The 26,698-nt window shown below is 31.9% G+C and overlaps 2 protein-coding genes across 6 annotated transcripts; one reads left to right on the top strand and one right to left on the bottom strand.

The window, feature by feature from the left end:
* On the top strand, positions 1-1,957 carry LOC107903577 (probable protein phosphatase 2C 39). The gene is made up of 5 exons (XM_016829670.2): positions 1-545; positions 650-803; positions 1,298-1,432; positions 1,507-1,661; positions 1,745-1,957. The coding sequence occupies exons 1-5, from the start codon at positions 255-257 to the stop codon at positions 1,853-1,855; spliced, it is 846 nt and encodes a 281-aa protein (XP_016685159.1). The 5' UTR covers positions 1-254; the 3' UTR covers positions 1,856-1,957.
* Positions 1,958-4,389: 2,432 nt separating this feature from the next.
* Positions 4,390-8,565, bottom strand: LOC107903578 (probable disease resistance protein At1g52660). 5 transcript variants are annotated; one of them, XR_005913076.1, is made up of 4 exons: positions 8,361-8,564; positions 8,202-8,287; positions 4,843-7,808; positions 4,391-4,745 (listed from the first exon to the last, which is right to left on the bottom strand). XR_005913076.1 is itself a non-coding variant. In XM_016829672.2 (3 exons), exon 3 carries the CDS (start codon positions 7,796-7,798, stop codon positions 6,686-6,688), a length of 1,113 nt encoding a protein of 370 aa, XP_016685161.1. In that variant the 5' UTR covers positions 7,799-7,808; positions 8,202-8,290; positions 8,361-8,564; the 3' UTR covers positions 4,757-6,685. The 5 variants fall into 5 exon arrangements, 3 of the variants coding, with proteins under 3 accessions (XP_016685161.1, XP_016685160.1, XP_040948280.1); XR_005913078.1 differs by lacking the exon at positions 8,202-8,287 and having other exon boundaries at positions 4,390-4,745; positions 8,361-8,562; XM_016829672.2 differs by lacking the exon at positions 4,391-4,745 and having other exon boundaries at positions 4,757-7,808; positions 8,202-8,290.
* Between the last annotated feature and the right edge of the window lie 18,133 nt (positions 8,566-26,698).

The raw sequence follows: 26,698 nt of genomic DNA, 5'->3' as shown, positions 1-26,698 counted from the left end.
CCCATTTGCATCATCTTGAAGTGATTGATTTTGGATTTATTATATATGGGGTTTGATTATGATTGTTTTTTCTTGGAAATTTGGAAATTGGAGTAAATTGTTTCCAAGAACTAGTTTGTGGGAAGAATTGGATGTTTTTGGATGATTTGACCTCAATAATTTCCCAAGAAAATGAAATTGTTAAAAAGTTTTGAATCAATTAACTGCATTTTGGAAAAGAATTAACCCATTTCCACCACAATGCTTTACGGGTGATGGCATGTTTTTCTTCATCACTGCAGCAGAAAGTTCAAGAAAAAGTTGGCTTAAACCCTTCTCATAATGCTGAATCTGGAAAAGGGAAGAGTAAGATGTCGAAGAATATAACGCATGGTTATCATTTAGTGAAGGGGAAAGCGAATCATCCAATGGAGGACTATGTTTTCGCGGAGTTTAAGCAAGTCAATGGCAGTGAGCTCGGTTTATTTGCCATATTCGATGGCCATTTGAGCCATGTTATTCCCGAATATTTGAAGGCGAACTTGTTTAACAATATCTTGAATGAAGTAATCTATAATAAGCTGGATCTTACGGCATCTTTTTCCTATGCATTGACAGTGTTTTGCTTGTAGTTTTAACCAAGCGCCTCTGTTTCTTTTTATGCGAGCAGCCCGACTTTTGGTCGGAACCAGAGAATGCGATTAGGAAAGCGTATCGTTTAACGGATACAAATATATTGGAACAAGGCATTGATTTGGGCAAAGGGGGTTCAACGGCAGTGACAGCAATATTGATCAACTGCCAGAAGCTGGTAATTGTTGAGAGCTGGACTGCAATGCAACATGAAGCCAGCTACTGTCGAGATCAGCAGCAAACAACTGCAGCTATTGAGCTCAACAAATTTGCTTGGTGCGCAAGAATGAAAATCGACCGAATGAAGCAACCAGTTTTTTAATTATCTTGTTGTAATGTAATCTAGCTTAGTTGCTTTGTAACTAGTTTATAAAGTTAGTAGGATTAAGTTTTGATTGGATCTTTGATGTAAAAGCTGGTATGACAGCTTATCTTTGTATTTGTCTAAGCTTGTATTAGTTGTGCATTAGTGGAGGCAGTTAGATTATTAGGTAACTGTCATATTGCATATTGTAACTTATATATACATTTTGAATTTTGAATGAAAGTAGTAGTTCAGTTACAAATTTTGCTGAGCATTCAAGTTACATTTTGCTGTTTTTGCTTGTTTTTTTTTTCTTTTGGCTCGATCACTCTTGTTTGTTCCTGCTTGCAACTTTGTTTGCTGCTGCCATTGTTCCAACAGTAATAGCAAATGTTGGCGATTCCCGGGCTGTGATTTCTAAGAACGGTGTGGCTAAGCAGCTTTCAGTTGATCATGAGCCCGCTTCTGAAAGGGAGAGCATTGAAAATAGAGGTGGTTTTGTTTCGAACTTTCCAGGTAATGGGTGCCTGATCTTTTGGGGATGACGCTCAAGGTTACACCAGCTTTTCCTGATATTGTTTTTGTTTCAGGGGATGTCGCGTGTGTTGACGGCCAGCTTGCGGTGGCGAGAGCATTTGGTGACAAGATTTTAAAGAAACATCTTACTTCGGAGCCAGATGTGAGCACTGAAACAATCGACGATGATACTGACCTCATAATATTGGCTAGTGATGGTTTATGGAAGGTAAGCCCTACCTAATCACATTTTTCCTTTATTGAACCTGCGTGTTGAACCTGAGATTTAATGGTCCGTTCCTTAAATTCCAGGTAATGTCAAACCAAGAAGCTGTCGATGCTATCAAAGGCATTAAGGATGCTCGATCTGCTGCAAAGCACCTAACTGAGGATGACATTTCCATCATTGTTGTGAAATTTTAGTGATCTGTAAGTGTGGCAACTTCACCTGTTTCCGTATGATAACGAACTCTTTTTTGTACCTTTCTTATGTTGGATAGAATGTTATGCATATTTTGTGTGGTATCCTAAGCTTTCTATACATAGGCAAACAGTAATGAAGGAAACTAAAGTTGAATTTGTAGCACTGGAACATAATATTCTACCAAGCTTTCAATCGCTTTAGCGGTTCAGCTGATTGGATACCTAATCTGCCATGACATTTCAAATTTGTTCTTGAACAATCTGAATTTCCTTCAGATGTTATCCCTTAGATTCCCTTGGATAATTGAATTTTAATTCCTATACCTGACGTTGTTATAAAATCCTTCATCATAGTATAGTAAGTTGATGTTTTGGTTCTTATATTAAGATTGGTAGCATAAGCTGATTATGTCTGCAATGACTCCCTTTTGATTGCGGGCAAATGCATCCGATGAACTGAGCTTGGATTTTTCCACTTGAGAAGAAGGCTGTGACAAGCCATCACTGAACCCTACCTTCCCATAGCAACCCCTTCTTCTTCTTGGTCATCTTCCCTGTCATTGTCAAGTTCTTGAGCTATGAAATCCTTATTTATGGCAGCTCTGAAACCTGCAGCTTCCATTGCAGGAGAAGGAGATATAAATAATAGAGAGTGGTAATGAAATGTTGAAATCAGAGTAAGATGGAAGTGGAAAAAGTTGAAGGACCACAAGCTAACATTAATTTGTCTCATGTTTTTGCTTTATGCAGTTCAGGATTTAATCCAAAAAGAAACAGATATAAGATAACATTAATTTAACAAATCCTAACAGTCAACTACCTATACCTATACCTATACCTAAATTCTTAAATAACTATTAGTGTTGTTAAGTTGTCGGATAATTACTTCCTCTCATCTTAAATACAAAAAATCATTATCTCGAGGTTTTTTTTTTTTTTCATTTAGTTTAAATCATTCTCTGTTTTTCAAAAATCTGAGGTAAAATCAGATCTTACATGTGTTGTGGACGAGGTCAATTTGCTTGTATTTTTCTTATAAAAATTGTGATAATTTACAAATATTTAGAATTGTGTTGGCGCATTGCAATTGTTCATTACCATTTAAATTATGCTAACGTTGACGGTAAAGCAATCGTTTGAAATCAAACTAATCTCGGAGGCGATAGAAACTATTTAACACTATGCTAATATAATAAAGCGAGCTACCGTTCGATAAATGATCTTACATGTGTTGTGAATAGAGGTGCTCATGGGCCGGGCCGGGTTCGGGCCGGGCCCATAAAAAATTTCTGCCCGGGTCCTAGGCCCGGGCCTGGCCCGGCCCGAAAAATGGGCCTAAGATTTTGCCCAGGCTAGGCCCGGGAAAAAAATCATAAGCCCGGGCCCGGCCCATTTTTATTTTAATAATTTTAAAAAATTAAAAAAAGTATTTTTAAAATATTTTAAAATTAAAAAAATTAAAAAAAGTATTTTAAAAATATTTTAAAATTAAAAAAAATTAAAAAAAAAGTATTTTAAAAATATTTTGAAATTAAAAAAAATTAAAAAAGTATGTAAAAAATATTTTAAAATTAAAAAATATATATTTGTTATATCGGGCCGGGCCAGGCCCGGGCCAAAAAAGTGGTGCCCGAGGCCCGGCCCGTTTTTTAAACGAGCCTCGTTTTTTTGCCCAAGCCCATATTTCAGACCTATATTTTTACCCAAACCCTCCCATATTTCGGGCAGGCCGTCGGGCCAGGCGGCCCATGAGCACCTCTGGTTGTGAACAAGAACTATTTACTTGTATTTTTCTTATAAAAATTGTGGTAATTTACAAATATTTAGAATTGTAATAAAGCGAGCTACCATTCAATAAATGATCTTTAGGGAAATGAAAATGAACCCTTGCTGGAAGGGTGCCTTTACTGTGGATAAATACCTTTATGAGTCATACCGTGGATTGTACTACTGAACTGAATCCAAGTCTTGACTTAAATTTTTTTATTGGCATATTGATGGATGGTGCTTTCGTCTGGCTTATATGAACTTCACTTTGTAGTTTGATGGATGGTAGTCATTGACTTGAGAATATACAATGACTTATGAGATTATTGAAATTCATTCCTTTTTATCTTTTTTAACAATGTGTTAGCGATAGTGTTTTTCTTCGTAGTTGACTTGTATAAATTTCACTTTGTGATTTGGCAAGTAATGTGTCTATTGGCCCAACAATCGAGGAATTTATAATACATATTATCACGAGTTCAAATATATAATTTTAATATTTGGGTCATCGAATTCAAATATATAAAATAGACAATTTTCTGTAAATATGATATAATAGTAATGACTGATAGTATAAAAATAATTTAATAATTACATACCCTATTTTATAAATTAAAATATAGTTATACTACAAGTTCTATAATTATAAATAGTTAATTTATAATTTTATATTATTTAAATTAAATTTAAGTTGGATTGACTCGAGATATGGTGAGGTCTATAGTCAACTTCTATTCCATATTATTTACTTTAAAATTGGAAGCGTGTATATATTTTTATATAAACTTTGAAATTTACGAAATAATAGACTAGTGTTGCATGTGATAAAAGACCATAATAATATTTGATTCGATATCATATCAAAATACGTTTATAACTTAAATGTTTTAATTATAAATATGAATATATGAAGGTTTTTTTGGGAATTATATATATATGTATATATTAGAGAAGAATAAGAGAATAGGAGTAAGAGAGGGAAAATATGTTTAAAAAGTGGAGGCAGTTTGAGTTCTTATTTACCTTTGCCTCTCACTCTCCATGCTCTTCCATCATTCCTTTTTTCCTCTCTTTTGCACTATCCTCCCCCCTACTTCTTTCCCACCCACACTTTTATCTTTCTCTTCAGCATCATCACAAATATACGTCAAATTTTATTAATATGGAGAAATTAGATTTATCAAAATAAAAAAATAAACTAAACCATAAATGGTTCATACCTCTTATCCTCCACGGAGGTTGAAGCGAAGAACATTTTTAAAGTTTGGATGGTCATCCCACTCCAACGATTCCCACCATTTTGTGCTTGACCTGATGGTAAAAGAAGGTAGAGCATATGCAAATGGCTGCCCATTGCCAACAAGGGGAACAAATGGAGGAATTCTCTTCAGTTTATCACAATCTCCAAAAACTATGATAACTTGGAGAGAATCACAAACCATCACTCCACTTTTGCTGCAAATGCTCTTCAAATTTGGTAAAATCCACAATTTCAGTTCTCTCAATTTGGGAAGATGGAATTTGATTAATGCATCACTCCCTTTTTCTTCAACTTTTGATGTTGCTGCTCCCAATATTTCTACTAGCTGACTATAATCCTCCACGTGTATGTTTTCCAGGTTTTGGAGGTTTGGAAGCAACCAATGTGGAAGCAACGTCTTCATACTTGAGCAGCTGACTATCGTAATTTCCTTAAGATGGGAAAAGGTGGCAGACGGAGCCAATGTTGATGTTGTTGCTGGACCAATTCCTTCATCTTTCATAATAAGGGCACTCAACTTTGGCAGAAATTGAAGATCCAACACCTCGAGGCTCTGAAATGGATGAGCGGAAGAAGAGGCAAAAGAGGACAGGGAAACAACACACTCTATCCCTTCACACCCCCAAATCCTACAAACCCTCAAGTCAATCGCATTTTTGAAGGAAGAATTGTCATCGACTAAGCTTCTCAAATAGTCGCACTCAATAATATGCAACTCTTTAATTTCGATTGGGTGCATAATTAACTCACCTTCCCAATTGTCGACTCCTCCAATTGCTACTATTTTATCTATTTCAGGAGTCACACACAGAGGAATGAGATATCAGCCCACCTGTAAATGGTACTTGATGAGATTTTTCTTACTTTGCTGCATTGAGGAGACGAACTTATTGAATTCACTGATGTCTTCGAAATGTCCGGTTAAGCACTCCAACTTCTTCAATGGTTCCATCTCCTCTGCATTTAGACTTATTTTTTCATTGTTCCCAGCAAAACTCAAGTGCTGAAGGTGAACGAGTTTTGGTAAAAGTCCAGCGGGTATCTCTTTCAGAGTGAACACTGTAACATCAAGATAGCTTAGCTTTATCAACATATCCATTCCTTCAGGGACTTCCTCAATGTTAGTCCCATAAAGATCCAACTTCTTCAATTCTTGAAGCATCGAAAGACATGGCAGGTCTCTTAATTCTACACAGCAACAAAGCAACAATGTTGTGAGGTTCTTTAGTTCAGAGATGGAATTTGGTAAACTTTTGATCTTCGTAGAGGACAAATTGAGAACACTAAGACAGGGCATGTTTGTGAAGAAAGAATGTGGGATCTTCTTTATAGGGTTCTCCTGCAATAACAAGGTTGTGAGCAGTTGACATTTTATGGGCAGCACATCTATGGAAATTTCTGATATGGAGTTATACATAAGTGACACTTTCTCAATATCCGGACTCCATTGCTCCTTTTCTGGTAACTCTTTTAATTGCGAACCTGCTTGTATCATATATCGAGGATTCATTCTTGTGATCGACAATACCGTGTCTCTCACTGCGTCATGCATTCTCACTCTTTCACTCGAGACATTTTCCAACAAGCAATTATCTTCTAATTTCTTCAAAATAACATGGCCCTTATCTTTCATTTCTTGTCTTGTACTCATATCATCTATGAATCCCTCTTCAATCCAGCACTCAATTAGTTCATCCTTTTTAATTCCAAAATCTTCGGGATATAATGCGCAATGTAAGAAACAATATTTCACTTTCTCGTCTTTTAAGTGATTGAAGCTAACTTTCAAACTCTCGATCACTTTATCTTCCCCTTCTTTCACTTTCCCTATTCTCTCTTTCAATTCCGAGTGTGTTTTTCCAAATAAGAGGGTCATCTTCTCCTCTCAATGTAGCAGCTATGACGACAATTGTAAGGGGTAGACCCGCACATTCCTTGACAACAAGCTTTAGAGTAGGCATTATAGTTTGATTTTGCACTATGTTAGGTCCAACTTCACTCAAGAATAGTATTAATGCCTCTTCTTCTGAAAGGGGCTTCACTTTTATCACCTTACAGCCCATAGACTTACAAACTTGCTCCACACGGGTTGTCAACACCAACTTGTACCCATTGCTGCTACTTGGCTTAGGGATCCCAATTTCTTCCAACGAGACTTCACTCCACACATCATCTAGGATTAGAGCATGTTTTCCTGCTCTCTTCAGCATTTCGGACAAGATTGCTGCTCGTCTGACCTTGTTTGCTTCTTCGGGCATCTTTCCATTCAATGCACTTGCAATATCATTTTGTAACTTCACAATATTGAACTCCTTTGATATAGTAACCCAAACCACCCTTTCAAATCGTTGTTCTTTCAAAAGATCATTGTGGATGTGCTTCATGATAGTGGTTTTACCCACACCGCCCATCCCCCAAACCCCAATCTTGCTCACCTCCTCCTGCATCAAATATGCCCAAATCTCATTTCTGACAGCTTCCTCTCCAACTAGTTCTGATGTTGGCAGTGGCAACCCAGCACTTGGACCATCCATGGCAAGACCTTCAGAGGCATTAGGAGCTTTATCAAGAAATTCCTTCATTTCTCGAGTCTTTTCATCAACCAGCTTACCGTTGCAAGCACGACAGAGATATCTCCCGTTCCTGACTTTGTTTTCAACAACTTGTGCTTCCCTAATCATCTCTTTCACATCTTTCAACCAATTTTCAACTCCCTTCTTTGGTATCTTCCCCAGAGGACGAAGAAGCTCTGCTTTCAATTGCAGATCTATGTCTTCCATTTTGCAATTCAATTCATCTCTCATCCTCTTGAAGTTTCTCACATAATCGTTCATCTTTCTGTGATATTGCAAGTATTTACAAACAGGAGTTCCGAGACAATTTGCAATGCCAACAACAGGCTCTACGTACTCCATTGCTATGTCCCTGCAATGCAATCATATATAACAGTAGCAGAGAATGAAAATCTGTGAATGTATTGGATGAAGTATTGATATGTCAGTGTAAGCATGAAAAGGAAACATGAATGCAAGTTTCAAGCAATGGCGTCTATTAGATGGAGCTATGGATGGGTGGCAGACAGAAACATGATGAAATTCTAGTCACCAGAATCAAGCTCTCGATGTATATAAAATGCTAGATTCAAGTGTGCAAGAGTTCATTACAGAACAGTTTGAGATTTCAACATTATATTGCTTCTGGGTAGCTGTTTTTGTATTAATTTCTATCTATAGTAGATTATGTCTGCTGGTCATCCACTCTTAAAATCTAACACTGTTGATAATTAGTAGAGGAAATCAGTGCAACAGATCTTATTACCTGACTTAGTGGCTGAAAAGTGTAGAGAGATTAGAAGTGAAAAGGAAGCAGTGAAGTTGAGTTCCTTGACAATCTTACAAAGCTAGCTGCTATAACAGTAGCAGATAATCAAAAGCAAAGAAAAGCATGTGATGAATTAAGCAAATGAAAGAAAATTACCTTGACTGGAGGCTTCAAAATTTGTGATAGACGTTGGACATCGAAACAAATTAAAAGCAGTGAAGAAGTAAGAAGAAAGTGAAGATAAAAACAGGGAAATTATGAAGTCTCCGGTAGGATCCACAGAGGCAGAATTATTAGTAAGAAATCCTATTTTTATTACTTTTTCTTTTAGCCTTTTTCTTTTGCTTCATCGTTTGGTAATTGCCCCATCCATTTATTATGCAATTATGATAGGAGACGACTTATAAAAAGGTGAGTCTGCAATTATGATAGGAGACGACTTATAAAAAGGTGAGTCTTTGGGTCATATTTTAACTCTGCTTTCCACTTTCTCACTTTGTCCTAAATTATGACCATTAGAAATGAGTTAATTGCATCAACCACCCCTAAATTATGACAATTATTTTAAATTTATTTTCAAACTTCAAACTGATCTAATTACATTTCTAAACTATTGATATTATATTAATCAGGTCATTTTATTATTAAAATCATTAAATGACACGTTAAATTTTATATAGCTAATTTTAAAATAATAATTTTAAAGAAGCTAAAATTATATAAACTGAAATTTAAAAAAAACGAACAATAAAAATGGTGTAAAAACTTCAAAACCATGATTTTTAAAACAACTATTTTTACAATCTTCCTTTTTTTTTTAATTTTCATTTTAAATTATGTCACATAAGATTTAACATGTCATTTAATTATTAAACTAGGTAAAACGACCTCTCTAGTCCCTCTCAATTTTGATATTCAGCAAATCGATCCCTCTAAAAAAACCGAAACAATTTAATCCCTACCAATTTCGAAAGTGAGCAATTAATCACAATATTTCGAAAGTGCATTAATATAGAATGCGGGTAATAATTTAAAAATATTTGGTGCAATTAACTTATTAAAAAATAAACAATCTATGCTCTCATGTTTTACTTGAAGTTTCAGTAATTGCTTGAGTGGAATTGGTTCATTTGGAGCGGTGTTTCTATTATTTTTATGATTTTTGTTACATTTAAAATATTTATTATTAATATTATTAAGTGGATGTTTAACCTTTCACCTTTCATCTCTCTTGACCTTAATCTTTCATTTTCTTTAATTTTTAAACTTTCATCTCCTTATAACCCTTTTTTCTTATTTATGTCTTAGAATATGAAGAGTCTAATCTTTCTATATATAGTGGAGTATACTACATGTAAAGATTATGAAAAATATAGAATGCAATAGAAATTCCCCTTATTAATTCTTCTTCGGAACATGATAAAATTTATTTCATTATATTGTCACTGTATCAGAATTTTCATTGTAATGTTGAAATAACATGTTTTTGGTATAGGTAGAATAACCCCGCCAGACACAACAATATGTCTTTGGTTGGCATATTTCTTCACCCATCGTTAGCAGCAGTGTCTAATCCTCCTCTACAACTATGAATAGTGATATGTTCTTTTGTAGTTCAATGCTTGATGTATTTTCTGGATGCTTCAGTTTTTTTTTTCGGGATAGGGATTTATAAGTTTGAGTTTTTTCATGATAATTTCGATTTAGTTAATACTAATTCGATTTGGTTAACGGATCGATTAAGCAATTGAACACTCCTACAACTATGTTTTTCATATTTGTTTCATTTGAAGCGTCTATCAAGAAAATATGTATTTCTTTTTTAGTTTTTTTTTTCCTATTTCTTATTTGCTGTCAGAAATGAAGATGGGTTTTCTTTATTCATTTTTATACATTTAAAGTGAATTTTCTATTTGTTTTGCAAATTCTAAAGACAGATGTAAGCATACCTATTAAAATTAGCTTGAAATTAACAATAAATAAGAATATGCTTTTTTGAAATTTCATAATTCATACTATTACTAGGGACTTTCAAAAATTCCAATGTTGAAATCATGGATTGGGGTATCTTCAACAAAATGATGAGCTTTAATAAAAGTTCAGAACATGTTGCATTTCATTTTGATTTTTTTTTCGTACAAATAATTTAAGTATTAATCGAAATAATATATAAAAGATAAAAAGATATAATTAATGCATCACTTTTTAGAATAATGATCATTAATGGTCTTAATAGTTTTATGGGTAAATGGCAATTAAGGTCATTAAATTATTAATAAGTTTATGTTTTAGTTCATTTCAAAAAATTATAAAATGATCACTGAACTATACAAAAATTTTCATTTAAGTCATCAAGCTTTTAAAATTGTTACTATATGACCTTTGTTTGCACCGTTTGTATCAATTGAAAGCTCACGTTTCCCTTCTCTTTTACAACATAATTTCATTTCATAAAACAGTTTTGAACGTCACAAATCTGTGAACCAAATTTCAAACAACTTTTTTTCTCCAATCTTCTACACTAAATGGCATGTTAACTTGGATCTAAGATATGCTCCACTCATCAATGGGTATAGATTCACTACATCAATTGTCGAATCATCGCTTGAAGCTCATTAGTTAAACTTAAAAAAAACATTAACAAACCAATGACTTAAATGAAAACTTTTGAATAGTTTATTGACCATTTTGTAACCTTTTGAAGTTAAGTGACTAAAACTAAACGTAAACTTACTAATAGTTTTGTCATGTCCCAAAAATTGGGTCAGAAGGAATTGGGTAGGAAGAAATCGGTTTAGTGAACTGAGAGTTGTCTTGCCCTAATTTTTAAGGTTTTGTTTGAGTGTTTATGAAAAGAATGATTAATTGGCCTAGTGGTAAAGAGTTAGTGAAATTGACCTTAAGACTTGAGTTTGATTCCCTTCCCTTGTAAATTTTTATTTTTTCAACGTTTCTGCTCCTTAAAACCTTGTTGCCTTCCAAGCCCTTTTTAACCTAGGTATAAATTGCATTTTATTTTATGTTTAGCCTATTTTATTTATTTTTCTCAAGCTATTGTCGTCCCCTTCATTTTTCCTTGCCATTATTCTTCAATTTTCTCTCATAACCCACCATTATTGCAACCTAAAACACAAGTTTTATTTTCTATTTGTGCTGCCCCTTTGCCTATCACTTCTCCAATTTATTTGGCTGAATCATTGCCTTTTTAATATCAATATTTTGTTTAGAAGTTTCTACCATTTTTGATTTTCCATTGATGTCCAATTCTCCTTCTCCTGTTGTTGCACATTGAAGTTTTTGTTGCCTTCATAATTTCTGCATTGCTGCCCCATCTAAGTCTCATCTTGTCATCATTATTTCTCACCCATTGACCGAACCCTCTTAGCTTGGTTAGTGAGCATTCATTATTGTTGATCGACTATTAACGCAGATCTTCAAACCGATGTAGCATTAAGAAGGAATCGAGACTACTGTAGTAAAATAGACTTTTAGCGGCATTTTTTAGGCTTTTCTATTTTTAGGCAAAATAGACTACTAATTTTTGCTTGTTTTGTCAAAATGGCCCTAATTCTATTTTTGAGCTTTTCTTTACCATCAGCATTTGTTTCAATATTTTTTTTCCTTTCAAAAGTTTTCAATCTTTCATATGTTTGTTTACTGAAAAGTTTTTCTACTGAGTTAATTTTTTTAAAAAATAATTAAGTTTATTTTCTTTAAATTAAGATTTTTTTTCACTTTAATGTATTATTTTTTTTCACAAGAATATAAATATCTTATTGGGTTTTCTAACTAATAAATTATATCTCATTAAAAATATTCGACATATGAAATTTCACATAATCGCGGTTAACTTTTTTAAGATACTTTCATTAAATCTATTTAAAAAAGAAGAGTGAAAAAAAGAACAAAGGTTGATAGCCAAAAAAAAAAAACTTCAAAAACACAATTAGGGCCATTTTAATAAAATAATCAAACGTTAAAGGCTAAATTTATCATTAAATCTAATAATTAATCGAAAAGTATGGGACAACAGGGTATAAGAATGCATAATCATATGTTACAACTTGAAATAAAATATACAAGTCAATGAGTTGTATTAGGAATGAGTTGTATTAGGGTGTGAAATTGCAAAGTCATGAATCAAGCAAAGAAAAGCATGTGATGGATTAAGCAAATGAAAGAAAATTAGCTTGACAGGATGCTTGAAATTTGGGGATAGACCTTGGACATCAAAACAAAATCATTGAAGTTGGCAATAAATAATATTTAATAATAATAATAGTTGGGACGGCAGGGTATAAGAATGCATAATTATAAGTTACAACTTGAAATTAAATATACAAGTAAAGGAGTTGCATTAGGTATAGTTATTCGCACCCCATTACTAAATCATTTGCATTGTTGAAGTTGTCAGTATTAAATATACAACTTGAAATTAAATATACAAGTCAATGAGTTGTATTAGCAATGAGTTGAATTAGGGTGTGACATTAAATATGAAACTTACTATCTGGTTTTATATTATGTGTAAATTGTACTTGATTTCATCTATATGTTTAGCTATAACTAGAATTTAGTGAATTCATCACTAAAATGGTCTGAATTGAAAAATTATGTGAATATTAGCTATTATGAACAAGTATAAGGTGCAAAATGTAACTTTGTTTTGTTTTGTTTTCAATTTGTTATTGGATTTTATTAAATCATAATTTTCTTTATTTTTCATACAGTTTAGTTATTCAACAACTTCAAGATTTTATTTTTCCAGAAATCTTATCTACATTTTTCTATTTTATAAATATTTTGAGTTTTTTAAATAATTTTTTATACACAATCAGAGTCAAATTGATAGAAAATATAAAAACTGATGACTAGAATTATTATTATACCACCTAAAACAAGTGCCACTTAACAGTCGGGTGACAAAAAGAAAATAATTTTGAAAATATTAGTGATTAAATTGTAACATTTTTTTAATTAAGTGACCAAAATGAAAACTTAACCATAGTTGAATTTTACCCTAAATTCTTTTAAAAATTTTAGTTTAGAATTGTTTTATCTATACTATGTATTAAACATTTTACTGAGTTAGTGTCACTCATCAATCGAGTCCCAACTCAATAAGAAAATTACCAAAAATACTATTTTATTTGCAAAGTAAGATATATGCGTGTGATAAGATTTCTAGTGTTATTAAAACCTTTTAAAAAAATTGTAATTATTAGACTCCTTGATATACTCTTAAAAATAATCTAAAATTTTTTCAAGCCTAACCCATTTTTAACCAAGCTTAGTCAACCTAGAAAAGTCCATTTGTGAGTTCAAAAAATAATACTATGTTAAAAAATATTTTTATACTCTTAATTAAATTTAAAATTTAAAAATATTTTTTATTATTTAAATTGAATTGGAATTGGAACAGCTCGTGAGATAAAAACCTTGTCTAAGCCCAACTCAACCGAAGAAGAAACACATTTTGTTTTTACAATTTGGGTTTTGAAAAATAATTTAAATGTAATTAAAATTTGAACTGAGTTTGAAAAAAATTTTGTGGTATATTTTGTATTCTTTTGACCAAAAAAATGACAGTCGGGTTGATTTTATAAGTCTATAATATCAGTCCTAGACGTTCTTCAAGAGCATGAAACTGAACTTTTTTATTTCGTTTTGTTTCTAATTTGTTATTGGATTCTATTGAATGATACTTTTCTTTATTTCTCATACATTTTAGTTCTTCGACAATATATTCAACATTTTATTTTTCTAGAATTTTATATACATTGTTCTATTTTATAAATGATTTTAATTTTTTTATATAAAAGCAGGGTCAAATTGATAAATATATGTAAATTGAGAACAAAAATTGTAACGCCACAAACCTGATTTATACGTTATGATCGAATCTGGAGGAATTACATTAACTTGTTTAAAAACCTAGAAAATAAATTTAAAATTATGTGTTTTGACAATATTAATTCTGGCGAATCGCTTTTCAATTTTTAAGAAAACAATCATTAAAACTATTTATTTTGTTATAGAAAAACCTTATGTGATTACTTTATTTTGTAGTGGAAATTTTAGAGTAGTAAAATTTGAAAACCATGACTTAATTTGTAAAACATAAAATCTTGTAGTTTTAAGTAATAATTACTAAATCCAACTAAGCAAAGCAAAATCCGGAAAAAGATTTACAACCCCCCAAAAAAATCAGACTGTCCAGAATAATTTAAAAACATGAACCATCATACTTAAATAATTGAGAATTCAATCTGATCTTCTGCACGTCGTTTGGTCCTAAATATGTTGATTAATTGAGAAGTTAGAAACACTGAGTGAGCTTATAGGCTCTGTAACACCCCAAACCTGGTGAGCTTATAGGCTCTGTAACACCCCAAACCTGGCCTAGACGTTATGGGAAAATCTGGAGATGTTACTACAATTTATTTGAAAATCCAGAATCCGTTCAACTTATAAATCAATGCTAGCTCTTATTAAGTAAAATTCGAGTTTATTTGGGGAAAATATCCTTCTTAACCATTTCGATAAAATTTTCAATTATTTACTAGTAAAACACTTATGTTTGTAGCGAAAATTCTTAATTGAGTCCAAATTTGAAAACACAATTTGTTGCCATATAATTTAACATTTTGTAGATTGAATTTAAATCGACCAAAAATGTTTAAATAAATAAATAAAACGAAAATAAACCTAAACTTAAAAACAATTCAAAACCAAAACAGAATAAACCAGATTAAAATAACAAATATAACAAGAAGATAATTAATCGAGCTCCAGTCGCACCGACCCACCTAAGTCTAAGGATTACTTAAGAATAAGAGAAACTGAGAGTGAGCTTGCAAGCTCAATATGTAACTTATAAGAGTAAAAATATCAGATATAATTTTCAAACGTGCTTTAGGAAGTCAATTAGACATATATCATATACAGAAACAGAATCGAAACATATTAAATGTAGATTACAATCCTACTCCGATCCGTTACACACCATCTCCGACTATCCCTACACACCATATAGGGTATTAAATACCCATCAAACCCTACACACTGCTTAGTACCGGTATGAAACTTTTCAAAATATTCGCAGCCTAGTTGCCAGATCATTAGGTGATTCATCGCCAAATGCAGAAATATGTGTGGCTGAGCCACAAAATGTGGAAAATGAATTAAACTCCCACCCTTCCTCCTAAACACAAATCTCATCCTAATGCACATGCAGAATTAACAAATGTCAAAAATATACATGTCATACATGCTTTTATAACAGACAAACATTTGTGTTCTAAATTTTTATATATTTATGTATGTAAATAATGTTATTGATTTAGCATCACCAACTTGGGATTGAAGACAAAATAATGATAAACATTTGCATTCATTTAGTATTCTTAATATGATGTGTTTTTGTGTTTAGATTTGTTTTATTCTCAATTTAATCTAATTTTTATTTTAATATCATACATATTTCACGTGTTATTATTAATTAGTTCCAAATCATACTTTTCAATATTCATTGTATGTTATTTTTGAACATAAGTCTGTGTTATAAATACGTGATTTCCACATGCATATGTGTGTGATAAGATTTTTAGTGTTATTAAGACCTTTCAAAAAAAAATTGTAATTTGCAAAACACAAAACTTTGTAGTTTTAATTAATAATTACTAAGTTCAACTAAGCAAACCAAAATGTAAAGCAAAATACAGAAATAGATTTACAACCCCCTAAAAAATCTAGAAAGTCCAAAATAATTTAAAAACATGAACCACCATACTTAAATAACTGAGAACCCAATCTAAGCTTCTGCACGTCATTTGGTCCTAAGTATGCCGATTACCTGAGAAGTCAAAGAACTTGGGTGAGCTTATAGGCTTAGTGTGTAACTCAACCCAAATAGGCCGAATAGACTCAAATACAGTAATAGTTATAGAAATTGATATAATTCAATTACATATATAATTTCAGTTTCAGATACAAATGCAATCTCATATACAGGATTAGATACATATACAAATACAAATGCAAATATAGACAAAAAAATAGATCTTACGCCCATCCACTACACACCATCTCCGTGCCACCAATACAGACCAAATAGGACTATAAGAGCCTATCCATCCGTCACACCAATAAGTGAGCGAATATCACTTTTTAGAATAGCGTAGTCAAGCTGCCAGAAATAATGCGGTATTCTGCCAAAATCAATAAGTGTGGTCAAGCTACCATATTAGATATGTGTTTAAACCACAAATTAAGTTATCCCGAGTTGGCTGACAACGATGACTTATAAATATCAGTATACAGTTAAATTGCCAAAACACTTCATCCATCACATCATCATCCCACCCCAATGCACATGTCAAAACATTTTACATACTTAGATGCACATAAATGAATCATGCTTAAATAGATTCTCAAATTATAGATCAGAATCATAAATTATACCACAGTCATGCTTTCGAATGTTACACGTACAATGTCAATATTGAATAATATGCTTTCAAAATCACATTAATAGAAAAAAATATCAAATTTCGTATCCATAATGCATACATAACACATATCAAAACCTACTAAGTGACTAATTTCAAATCACACTTCGAATACGACCCTGACAGAATTTTACGAAAAATGGGCCCACACAGCCTAACTGACCCAACCCGTATGGCCTGCACGGCCAGACACACAGCCTAACATACACTCGTGTAGCCCACACGGCCCAAATAACCCAGCCCGTATGACCCACATAACCTGACACATGGATGTGTGACGTCGATAGTGGGTTTTTCGACATCGTGTCGTTCACTATTTTTTAATATTTCTGTTACACACCTGGTCGGTTTTTATGCTAACACCACTACGAAGATTTCAGACCTAAACCGACATTTTAGAACGTAAGAATTATTAGTAATATGCTAAATCCAAGTCACTAATTCGATTGCAAATGCTAAACACTTAGCCTAAGCAACCGAATCAACCTCCAATTGAAAACTTTAATCACTTACCCTTGCAAAAACAACAACCCTTTCCTGCACTTAAATCGCTGGAGACAATTCACGAGTCCATCGATCTTCTCCTAACAACACATTGCAAAGATCAAACTTGAAACCATCAATCACTTGAAAGATTAACCCAACACCACATTTATATAAAACAAATAACCAACACTTACTCAAAGGAATAACGGAGATTCAATAGCATACCAATAGAATAACACAAAAGAAAATAGTAGAGTAAAGATGAGAAAGGAAAGCAGCAAAACTACTAAAGCAAAAAGAAAATAGAAATCATTAGATGGAAAAAAAAGGGAAAAGAAAACGTGAACAATGTGGCAAGAAGTGGACGACAGAATGAGGCAAAATTTGGGGAAGTTTTGTAGGAAAATGGAAAACTTCTCCACTCAATTTGATTAGTTATCCTTATAAAAAAATTCTCAGAGTTTAAATTTACACACATAAGATTCAAACATAAGAACTCTAAGTAAACTAAAGTCTTACCACTAAACCAGCAAACTCATTCTTATAATCAATTGAACAAAAATAATATATAAGCTAGATGTTTAGAGATGGAAGTTAGGACAAAATAATGAAAATTTAAGGGAAAAGATCTGAACACAAAACCTTAAACACACATCCAAAGCACTTAACCACTTAACCAAATCAATTTACTTAACATAATTTTCACAATCTTAACTCAAAAATAGGACGTGACCACTCTTGGTTTCACTAACTCAATTTCTACTAAACTGGTTTTTGGGATGTGACAAAAATTGTTATCATACCAGCTAAAGTAAGCGCCACTTAACAGTCGGGTGACCAAAATTTTTTTCTAGAAACATTAGTGACCAAATTGTATCTTATTTTAGTTAAGTGACTAAAATGAAAATTGACCCTTTGTTGAGTGACTAATGGTGTATTTTACCCTGAATTCTTTTAAAAACTTTAGTTTAATTTTTTTTTATGTTATTAGAAGATTTCAAACAATAAAATTTTAATTTAAAATTTTTAATTCTTAGACTCCTTGATATTGTTATTCTCTTAAAAATAATCTAAAAATTTTCAAGTCCAAGCCAGTTTTTGACCCAACTCGATCTACCTAAAAAGCTCGTTTCAATGTTCAAAAAAAATAAAAGTATATTTTTATAATTAAATTTAAATTTTAAAAATAATTTTGTATTATTTAAATTAAATTTTAGTTGGACCGACCCGAATTATAAAAAACTTTATCTATATAGACCCGACTCTGGTCAAGGGCCCATGGATGAGTCTATAGTCAACTAGTATCCCATATTTTTAACTTAAAATTTGAAGCCTATGTTTGCTTTTTATTATAAAATTTAAAGTTTATTTTAAAAAAAATTATAAAATAAAAGTTAGTGTTGAATGTGATAAAGGACCATTATAATATTTAATTTTGACATCATATGAAAATAAGTTTATAATTAATTGTTATATGTATTATATAAATTATTTTTTTAAAATAAATATTTTAGAAGGCTATTTTGAGACATAAATATATATATACATGTATATTAAGATAAAATCATGTTAATTTTTAAGGAAGAATAAGAAAATGTTTATTTATAAGGGAAATAAATCTGTATAGTTATTTTAGTATAATTTTAATATTTCATGATTGATTCTTTTACCGATGCCACCTTTCAAGGTAGATTGACAATGTTTTAAAAAGTTATCATTTCCAAAGAGGAATCTGATTAGCATTACTTTGGTAGACTTGAATTTCATATGGTCCATGTGTCCTTCGCTCCAACTATTCAAAACAGCTCAATATCCAATCCCGTATTTATTTAATTAACCTTTCTTTCATTCCTTTCACTTGAAACTCAAAACCAAATTGCTTTCTTGAGATTCTCCTTATAGCAATGCCTTCCAATTCCTCCTTAAAATAATCTCTCAAACTATTAACTTTAAAGAAATTCTTGTAATGGCAGACAAACATACTATTAACTTTAAAGAAATTCTTGTAATGCCAGACAAACATTTTTTCCAGTTGATGCACAATTTTACAATTCACAAAAATAACGATAAATTTATTTGATTCTAACACTGAGTTATCTTCAATGCACCTAATGCATTCCATGACTATAAATTTATACATCATATTTTCTCTATCATACAAAAGTAGGGGTTTAGTGTGTTTTGAATTTTGGAATCACCATGTTGATATTGGTTTATGTCTTGTTTGCAAAATATCTTGCCTCTTTGATGCTAGAGAATTTAGCAAAGTCAAATTTGCACCCTTTAGCTGTCAACTTGCTTGATAGGAAATTATTTATAAAAGACAATATAGTAGGATTGATAGGAAATATATAATCCTTTTATTATAGTTCATTTAGATCATATAAAATGCTTTCAATTTATTTTGCTACTCTTTGTATATTATTTAAATTTTAATCATATCAATTTATAATATCTTATTTATCGTTTACAGTATGAGCCATATCTTCTCGTGAATTAATCCTCTTTTGATTTTGAAGTTGGTGTCTATAAATAAAAATGAAATAATATTATAAGAATGTTAATGAAATAATACAACCAATAAAACTGATATTTTAATATAAATTGATTACCATTTAACTGAATTCTTAAATAATTTTAAAAAAAATCAAGTGTATAATTAACATGGAGAACATTTTCAAACATTAGTGAATAATTTAATTTAATAAAATCAATTACAAATTGAATAGTTAATTTTAAAAATTAATTTTATAGTGCAAAATTTAAATTTCTAACAAATTGGTTTATTTTTAACATAGAAGGTGATGTGGCCGTTAGTTGTCTAATGGTCAACATTAACCTCTGACATGATGGTCCAAATGAATTTAAATACTAACATAACATTATTTTCTCTTATATACCATGTCAGCAAATGATTTTAAAATTATTAAAAAAATAATAAAAACCCTAAACATACACGAACACAAATTTCATATTCAAATTGATACAATTGCAAAAATCAAGAACCACAAACCTAGAGTTGAGAACACAATCTACAGTACCTTAAAAACTTGTGCCCTGTTTGAAAACCATAAAATCTCATATTGAACATAAATCCATGAAACACAATGCTTTCCTTTCCATCAAAGTTGCTTTCCTTGCCATCAAAGTTTTCTCAAGAAAATCTATGAAGGATTTGAGATGAAGCATAGTTATTAATGAGAGCCAAAACATTGCTCGTCAAACTTGTGATCTTAATAATTCGTTTCCTCACCATCATCTTTGCATACCCATCCATAGCCCTGCTTGAGAATCCATCCATGCAAGTATCTTCATCCGTTAGAGCAGCATTAACCTAGGTTTGAAGATCACTCATGAGCACAAAGTTGGAGCATCTGATATGAAAAAATTTTACATATAGATTTTTGGAGCTCTTTGATAGAGTCGTTGATCAGTTCGATGCAATTTGCATGGCGGAAGTGACCCGGGGTTTCAAACATGGGTTCTAGTGACTTTTCGCATGAGCCTAGATGTAGATTTGTTGGCTTTGAAGCTGATGAGGAGGGCGGTGTGAGAAATCCCCAAAATCTCCAAAATTAAAAACCCTAAATAAAAATTCATAAAATCAAAACCCTTACTCAAGATCCCCAAATTAGACCACCCAAAACCCAAAATCCCCAAAATCGACAACCCTAAACAATTTATGGCGATATTAGAAATAAATGCAAAAGAAAATAAATATTTATTTTTGAAAAGAAAAATAGCTCAACCTCAAGAGACGAAACACACAAACATGATAAATAATCTCCACGAAAGAAATTTATACGCGCACGTGGTGTCAAGAAAGTTAGATTTAGGAAGACCCTAAAGTTTTTAGAAACTCTTCAAATGCGACAAAAGAATCTTCCATCTAAATCAAGAAAAAAACTGGAAAAAGAAAAATTGAACAAACAAACTGTACAGAAATCGGTTTGCAAATGATATGCGATGGATTCAATAAAGAAATAAAAGGATTTGAAGAGAGAAACTTACCGATTAAGAAAAGAGAGAATTAGCAATGATCTATTTTACTAATTTTTTATGCCCATCCCCCGAACTCCGATCTTGCTCACCTCCTCCTGCATCAAACATGCCCAAATCTCATTTCTGACAGCTTCTTCTCCAACTAATTCTGATGTTGGCAGTAGCAACCCGGCACTTGGACCATCCATGGCAAGACCTTCAGAGGCATTAGGAGCGTTATCAAGAAATTCCTTCATTTCTCCAGTCTTTTCATCAACCAGCTTCCCGTTGCAAGCACGACAGAGATATCTCCCGTTACTGACTTTGTTTTCAACAACTTGTGCTTCCTTAATCATCTCTTTCACAGCTTTCAACCAATTTTCAACTCCCTTCTTCGGTATCTTCCCCAGAGGACGAAGAAGCTCTGCTTTCAATTGCAGCTCTATATCTTCCATTTTGCAATTCAACTCATCTCTCATCCTCTTGAAGTTTCTCACATAATCATTGAGCTTTCTGAGATATTGCAAGTATTTACAAGCCGGAGTTCCGAGACAATTTGCAATGCCAAGAACAGGCTGTACGTACTCCATTGCTATGTCCCTGCAACGCAATCATATATAACAGTAGCAGATAATGAAAATCTGTGAATGTATTGGCTTTTTGATATGTCAGTGTAAGCATGAATGCAAGTTTCAAGCAATGGCGTCTATTAGATGGAGCTATGGATGGGTGGCAGACAGAAACACAATGAAATTTGTATATCCAGAATTAACCTCTCATTGTATAGAAAATGCTGGATTCAAGTGTGCAACAGAATATTAAGAGGTAAAATGTTCAACAGTGTGCGATTTCAACATTATATTGCTTCTGGGTAGCTCTTTTGGCATTAATTTCTAACTATATTATTATTTTTTAAATCGTAATGTTTCCAGAAATTTTACATAGAAATTAAAAAATATTATGTCTTTTTACAACAATTTCCTAACTTTTATTGGAAATAAAACTATGGTCGTAGTTTTGTCTCACCTTAAATCATTTTGATTAATATAAATAATTTAATAATAAATATTTAGAAGGTTATTTTGGGATGTACATATATATATTAGAAGAGAATAGAAGGAATGGTAAGAGAGGAAAAATGTTTAAAAAGGGGAGGCAGTTTGATTTCTTATTTACCTTTGCCTCTCAGTCTCCATGCTCTTCCATCATTCCTTTTCTCCTCTCTTTTGCACTATCCTCCCCCCTACTTCTTTCCCACCAACCCTTCTATCTTTCTCTTCAACATCATCACAAATATACATCAAATTTTATTAATATGGAGAAATTAGATTTATAAAAATAAAAAAAATAAACAAAATCTTAAATGGTTCATACCTCTTATCCTCCACGGGGGTTGAAGCGAAGAACATTTTAAAGTTTGGATGGTCATTCCACTCCAACGATTCCCACCATTCTGTGCTTGACTTGATGGCAAGAGAAGGTGGAGCATATGCAAATGGTATAATTTTTATTAAGTGTTTATTACTTTTGATATCACAACTAAATTCTTATTTTATAAGTTTTTAAAACTTAGGTTTTTCCCTATATTGATTTTTCGCTGCATTTTCCAAACTCGTTTTTGAACAATTGGTATTAAAATCAGGTTTTGCTCTATCTATAAGTATAAATAGATAACCAAAATAAAATTCTCTTCTTCTTGAATGATTTGATTACATAGAAAGTGACATTCTTTAGATCTTATACATATTTTTGTGTTATATATGAGAATGAATGCGATATTATATATTTATTATCTAATTGTTTGCTTTGTCAATGTTATGGTTCTTAGGAAATAGACCGTGGACTATCATCTTCATGTAGGATTGTTTTTTTAATTCATAGAATTCTTGATCCGAAAACGGACATAAGGGTTAAATGTAGTTCTACCAAAAGGAGTCCATGATTAGGAAAAGATAGAGCGATGGCAGTTGAAGACCCAAAGAATACCTTGTGGCCAATAACTGTGTAATTTTATTTTTTTCTTTTATTTTCTAGAATAAAACCATGGAAACCTTGGTTGACAATTTTATTTTAATTACTCACCTCCTTATATTTTTGTTTTATAATTGATTTTAATATTTATATCATGTAATGTTACAATTGTGATATATATATATATGAGATGATCGGCAGTTGATCGATTAAAAAAAATTAGAAGTGTGGTAATGAGAAAATGCATGTGTTGTATTGTTCTATTCACTACTTTAGGTTATTCGATTACCGTGAGAAATGTGGTATTAGAAGGCTTGGTTTTTAAGTGGTCAACTTTGATTCACCTCCCTTTCCTAAGACCCTACTTGGTGCACGGTTCACATTCACTTATTCAGTTTTCCCTCAAAGGAAAAACTATAGAGAATCAAAATTGTTTGTTTTATGATTGATTGATTCTTATGAATAAATGAATGTGAATATTATAAAATTGTCATAGCATGTCATGCATATATGGGAAGCATGTCATATAAATTAGATAAGAATGTCACTAGGACTATTGTATGATCATTTTTTAAACATGAGATAAAAAAACCTTTCATATTATTTTAAAATATTGAGTGGGAGAAGGTCCTTTAACAAGACCTGCGACCTCCATTGATGGTATTAAGTGATAGCATGATAAAAGAAAAAACAATTGTCTCAAGATAAACTTTATCATGTGGGTTCACTAGATAAGATTTACTTTTCAGGATAAGTAGTTGTGCATGAATCTTAGTGAAATTGTCCCAAGATGACTCATAAATGAAAGCATGTTCATGATGGGTGTTGAGTCAATGGTTACATACTTAAAATCTTCTCTTATGAAATAGTTTCCCAAAAAACAATATTTAAGCTAGAGATGATGGCTAAACGTTAAACGATCATTGGTTCCTATGGAGTCTTGAGAATTAAGATTCATGAACTGATTGGATGTATTCCATGTTCTTACTAGTTAATCATGGACCCCAAAGCGACATGATTGATGGGTGTGAAAATGATCATAGCAACAAAAAAAATTATTTTCAAGGTTTTAATACAAGACGCATGCATCATACTGCATTCTTGATATGTTGCTGAAATAAAAATATTTGCTTAATACAAATATAGTAATTAATGAATCTTTATTTTTTTTCAGTTCAAATATGTCTTATAATCCTCTTATTAACATTTTTACTAAGAAAATTTTAAATAGGGATAATTTTTGTGAATGGCAAGGGTTCTTAAGGTGAAATATTTTTTGCGTGATGATTTCCTACAGTCGACATTAGGGAGCAAAACTTCTTTTATTAGGAGGAGCATCTGGGCGGCGAAAGGCCTACTCGTCAAAGGTTGTAGTTGGCTGATGGGGAATGAGAATGAGATTTTAGTTTGTGACATGTCATGATGCTCTAGTGATCGACCATTTCTGGTGGAGTTACAACGAGTCAATGGTATTAATTAGGTTGCTGATTTGATTGACACAAATATGAATATGTGGAATGAGGATGTTGTTCTATCAACGTTTGATGCCTTAGAGGCTCGTACGATCCTCTTCATTCCTTTGCCGCAGTAGGGGGCCTCTGACAGTTGCATTGGTGCTTAGAAGGTTCTCGAGAGTACACGGTTCGGAGTGGCTATTGACTCCTTTTGCATGGTTTTCCTAGTTCGATGAAGGACAAGTACATTAATGTGGGTCAAGACATCAAGGACATTTATAGAACTCCTTGGTAGATTTCTGCATAGGAAAATATCCAAATTATAGTGTCAAAATTCCTAAACAACTATGTGTCTACCAATGCTTATCTTTTCATGCAACACCTTCGAGGTGACTCGATGTGCCCTCGATGTGGTGCGTGTGGTGAAACATCTCTTCATGCTTGTCGTGATTGTCCATTTCTGCTCTCGGTTTGGTTGAGCCTTGGTTTCACTTGGCATGTGGATGAGGTTAACGACTCCTTGCTTTGTTGGGATTTGCTTTGTGGTAGTTCTCCTGCACAACGTCTAACAATAATTGTCACCTTTTAGGCAGTTTGGTATTTGAGAAATCTTTTGGTGCATGAGGGCAAGTGACAATAAAATTCAGAGCTTCTTACCTTTATTTTGGGTCATGTCTGAAGGCTGGGATGCTTACTCGATGTGCATGGTCGACGGAAAGACTCAACCTTCCGAACATGGTGACTGTCAGTCGATCCTTGTATGCGACTCAATTTTGATACCGGGTTTCATAGGGATTTGGGCGGTTGCACGTGCGGGGGTCATGACTTTGAATCATTTAGGCCTTCTAATGTGGGCAACCTGCTTCTGGATGGAGTATGTTTCAACCCCTTTGGCAGCGAAGGCATGGGTGAGTGTGGAAGAGATTTGATTCGCAAGGGAGATGGGGTTTGGTTCTGTGGAGATTGAAGGGGACTCTCTGGTGGTTATTATGAAACTTCGCTTTCCTCGCCTTGATCGCTCAGATATCAGTTCATATGTTCTAGAGGCTCAACCCCTAAACCTTCCGTATTTATCTCCAAATAAATTTTTTTTTATATTTCATATATTTTAAAATTATATTTGTCTTTTTCTGATTTTCAATTGTTTTAAGCTTTTTCTGAAAAATTTGAAATTCTTGTATTTTTTTTCTTTTTTGTATTTTTATTTATTTTTAAAAAAGAGAAATATGTTTTTTATTTTGAAAATTTTATACAACATTCCATTTTTTTTATTTGTTAAAATTTTATAGATTTTATTTGTTTTCTTTGAATTTTTTGAACTTAAAAAAATGTAAATAGTTTTTCAATTTGAGGAATTTGCTATATAAATTTGCATATTTTTTATTTTTAAAAAAATTGAGAAAAATTCTCAATTATTATTATTATTTTATTGTTCTCATTTTTTTAGAATTTATTTTGAGAAAATAAGAATTGAATCACGTGATATGCTGAGAGCACGCCACATCATCTTTTTTTAATGCAGTTAACAGGTAAGGCAAAGTGATTCATAGTTAGAAACTCCGTGTACAAAATTGGTACAAAAAATTCTTTAAGTATCAAAGTGATAATTGAGTACAATTTTTAAGGGTAAATAGTGCATTAACCCTTTTAGAAATAGTATAATTTAACTTAATAAATTTAATTATTACCACATGAAATTTTAAAATTTAAAAAATTAAAAATTAAAAATAATCAAATTAAAATATAAAAATTAAATACACAACGTAATACAAAAATTAATAATAAAATTTAACTGATTAAGTTATATATATAGTGTTTCATCAAGTCTTACTTTTTATTTATTTTAACGGATTAAATTTAACTGATTAAATTATATAATAAAGTTTTTTTGTTTATTTATTTTATTTTTATTTTTAGAATAGAATGATTGTTGAAAGAAGAAATAATGATATTTAAACTAAATTTTTTATTTTATTTGATATTATTTTAAGAAAATAATGGAGTACTTTTTTAAGTTGCATATTTTAAAATTGAAAAAAATTATTTCAACTTATATGCTTTTGAATGTTAAAATTTTTATTAGAATCATTAG

Source organism: Gossypium hirsutum, chromosome D05, assembly GCF_007990345.1.
Source record: "Gossypium hirsutum isolate 1008001.06 chromosome D05, Gossypium_hirsutum_v2.1, whole genome shotgun sequence".
NCBI classification, from domain to species: domain Eukaryota; kingdom Viridiplantae; phylum Streptophyta; class Magnoliopsida; order Malvales; family Malvaceae; genus Gossypium; species Gossypium hirsutum.
This window is presented reverse-complemented; position numbering and strand designations above follow the sequence as displayed.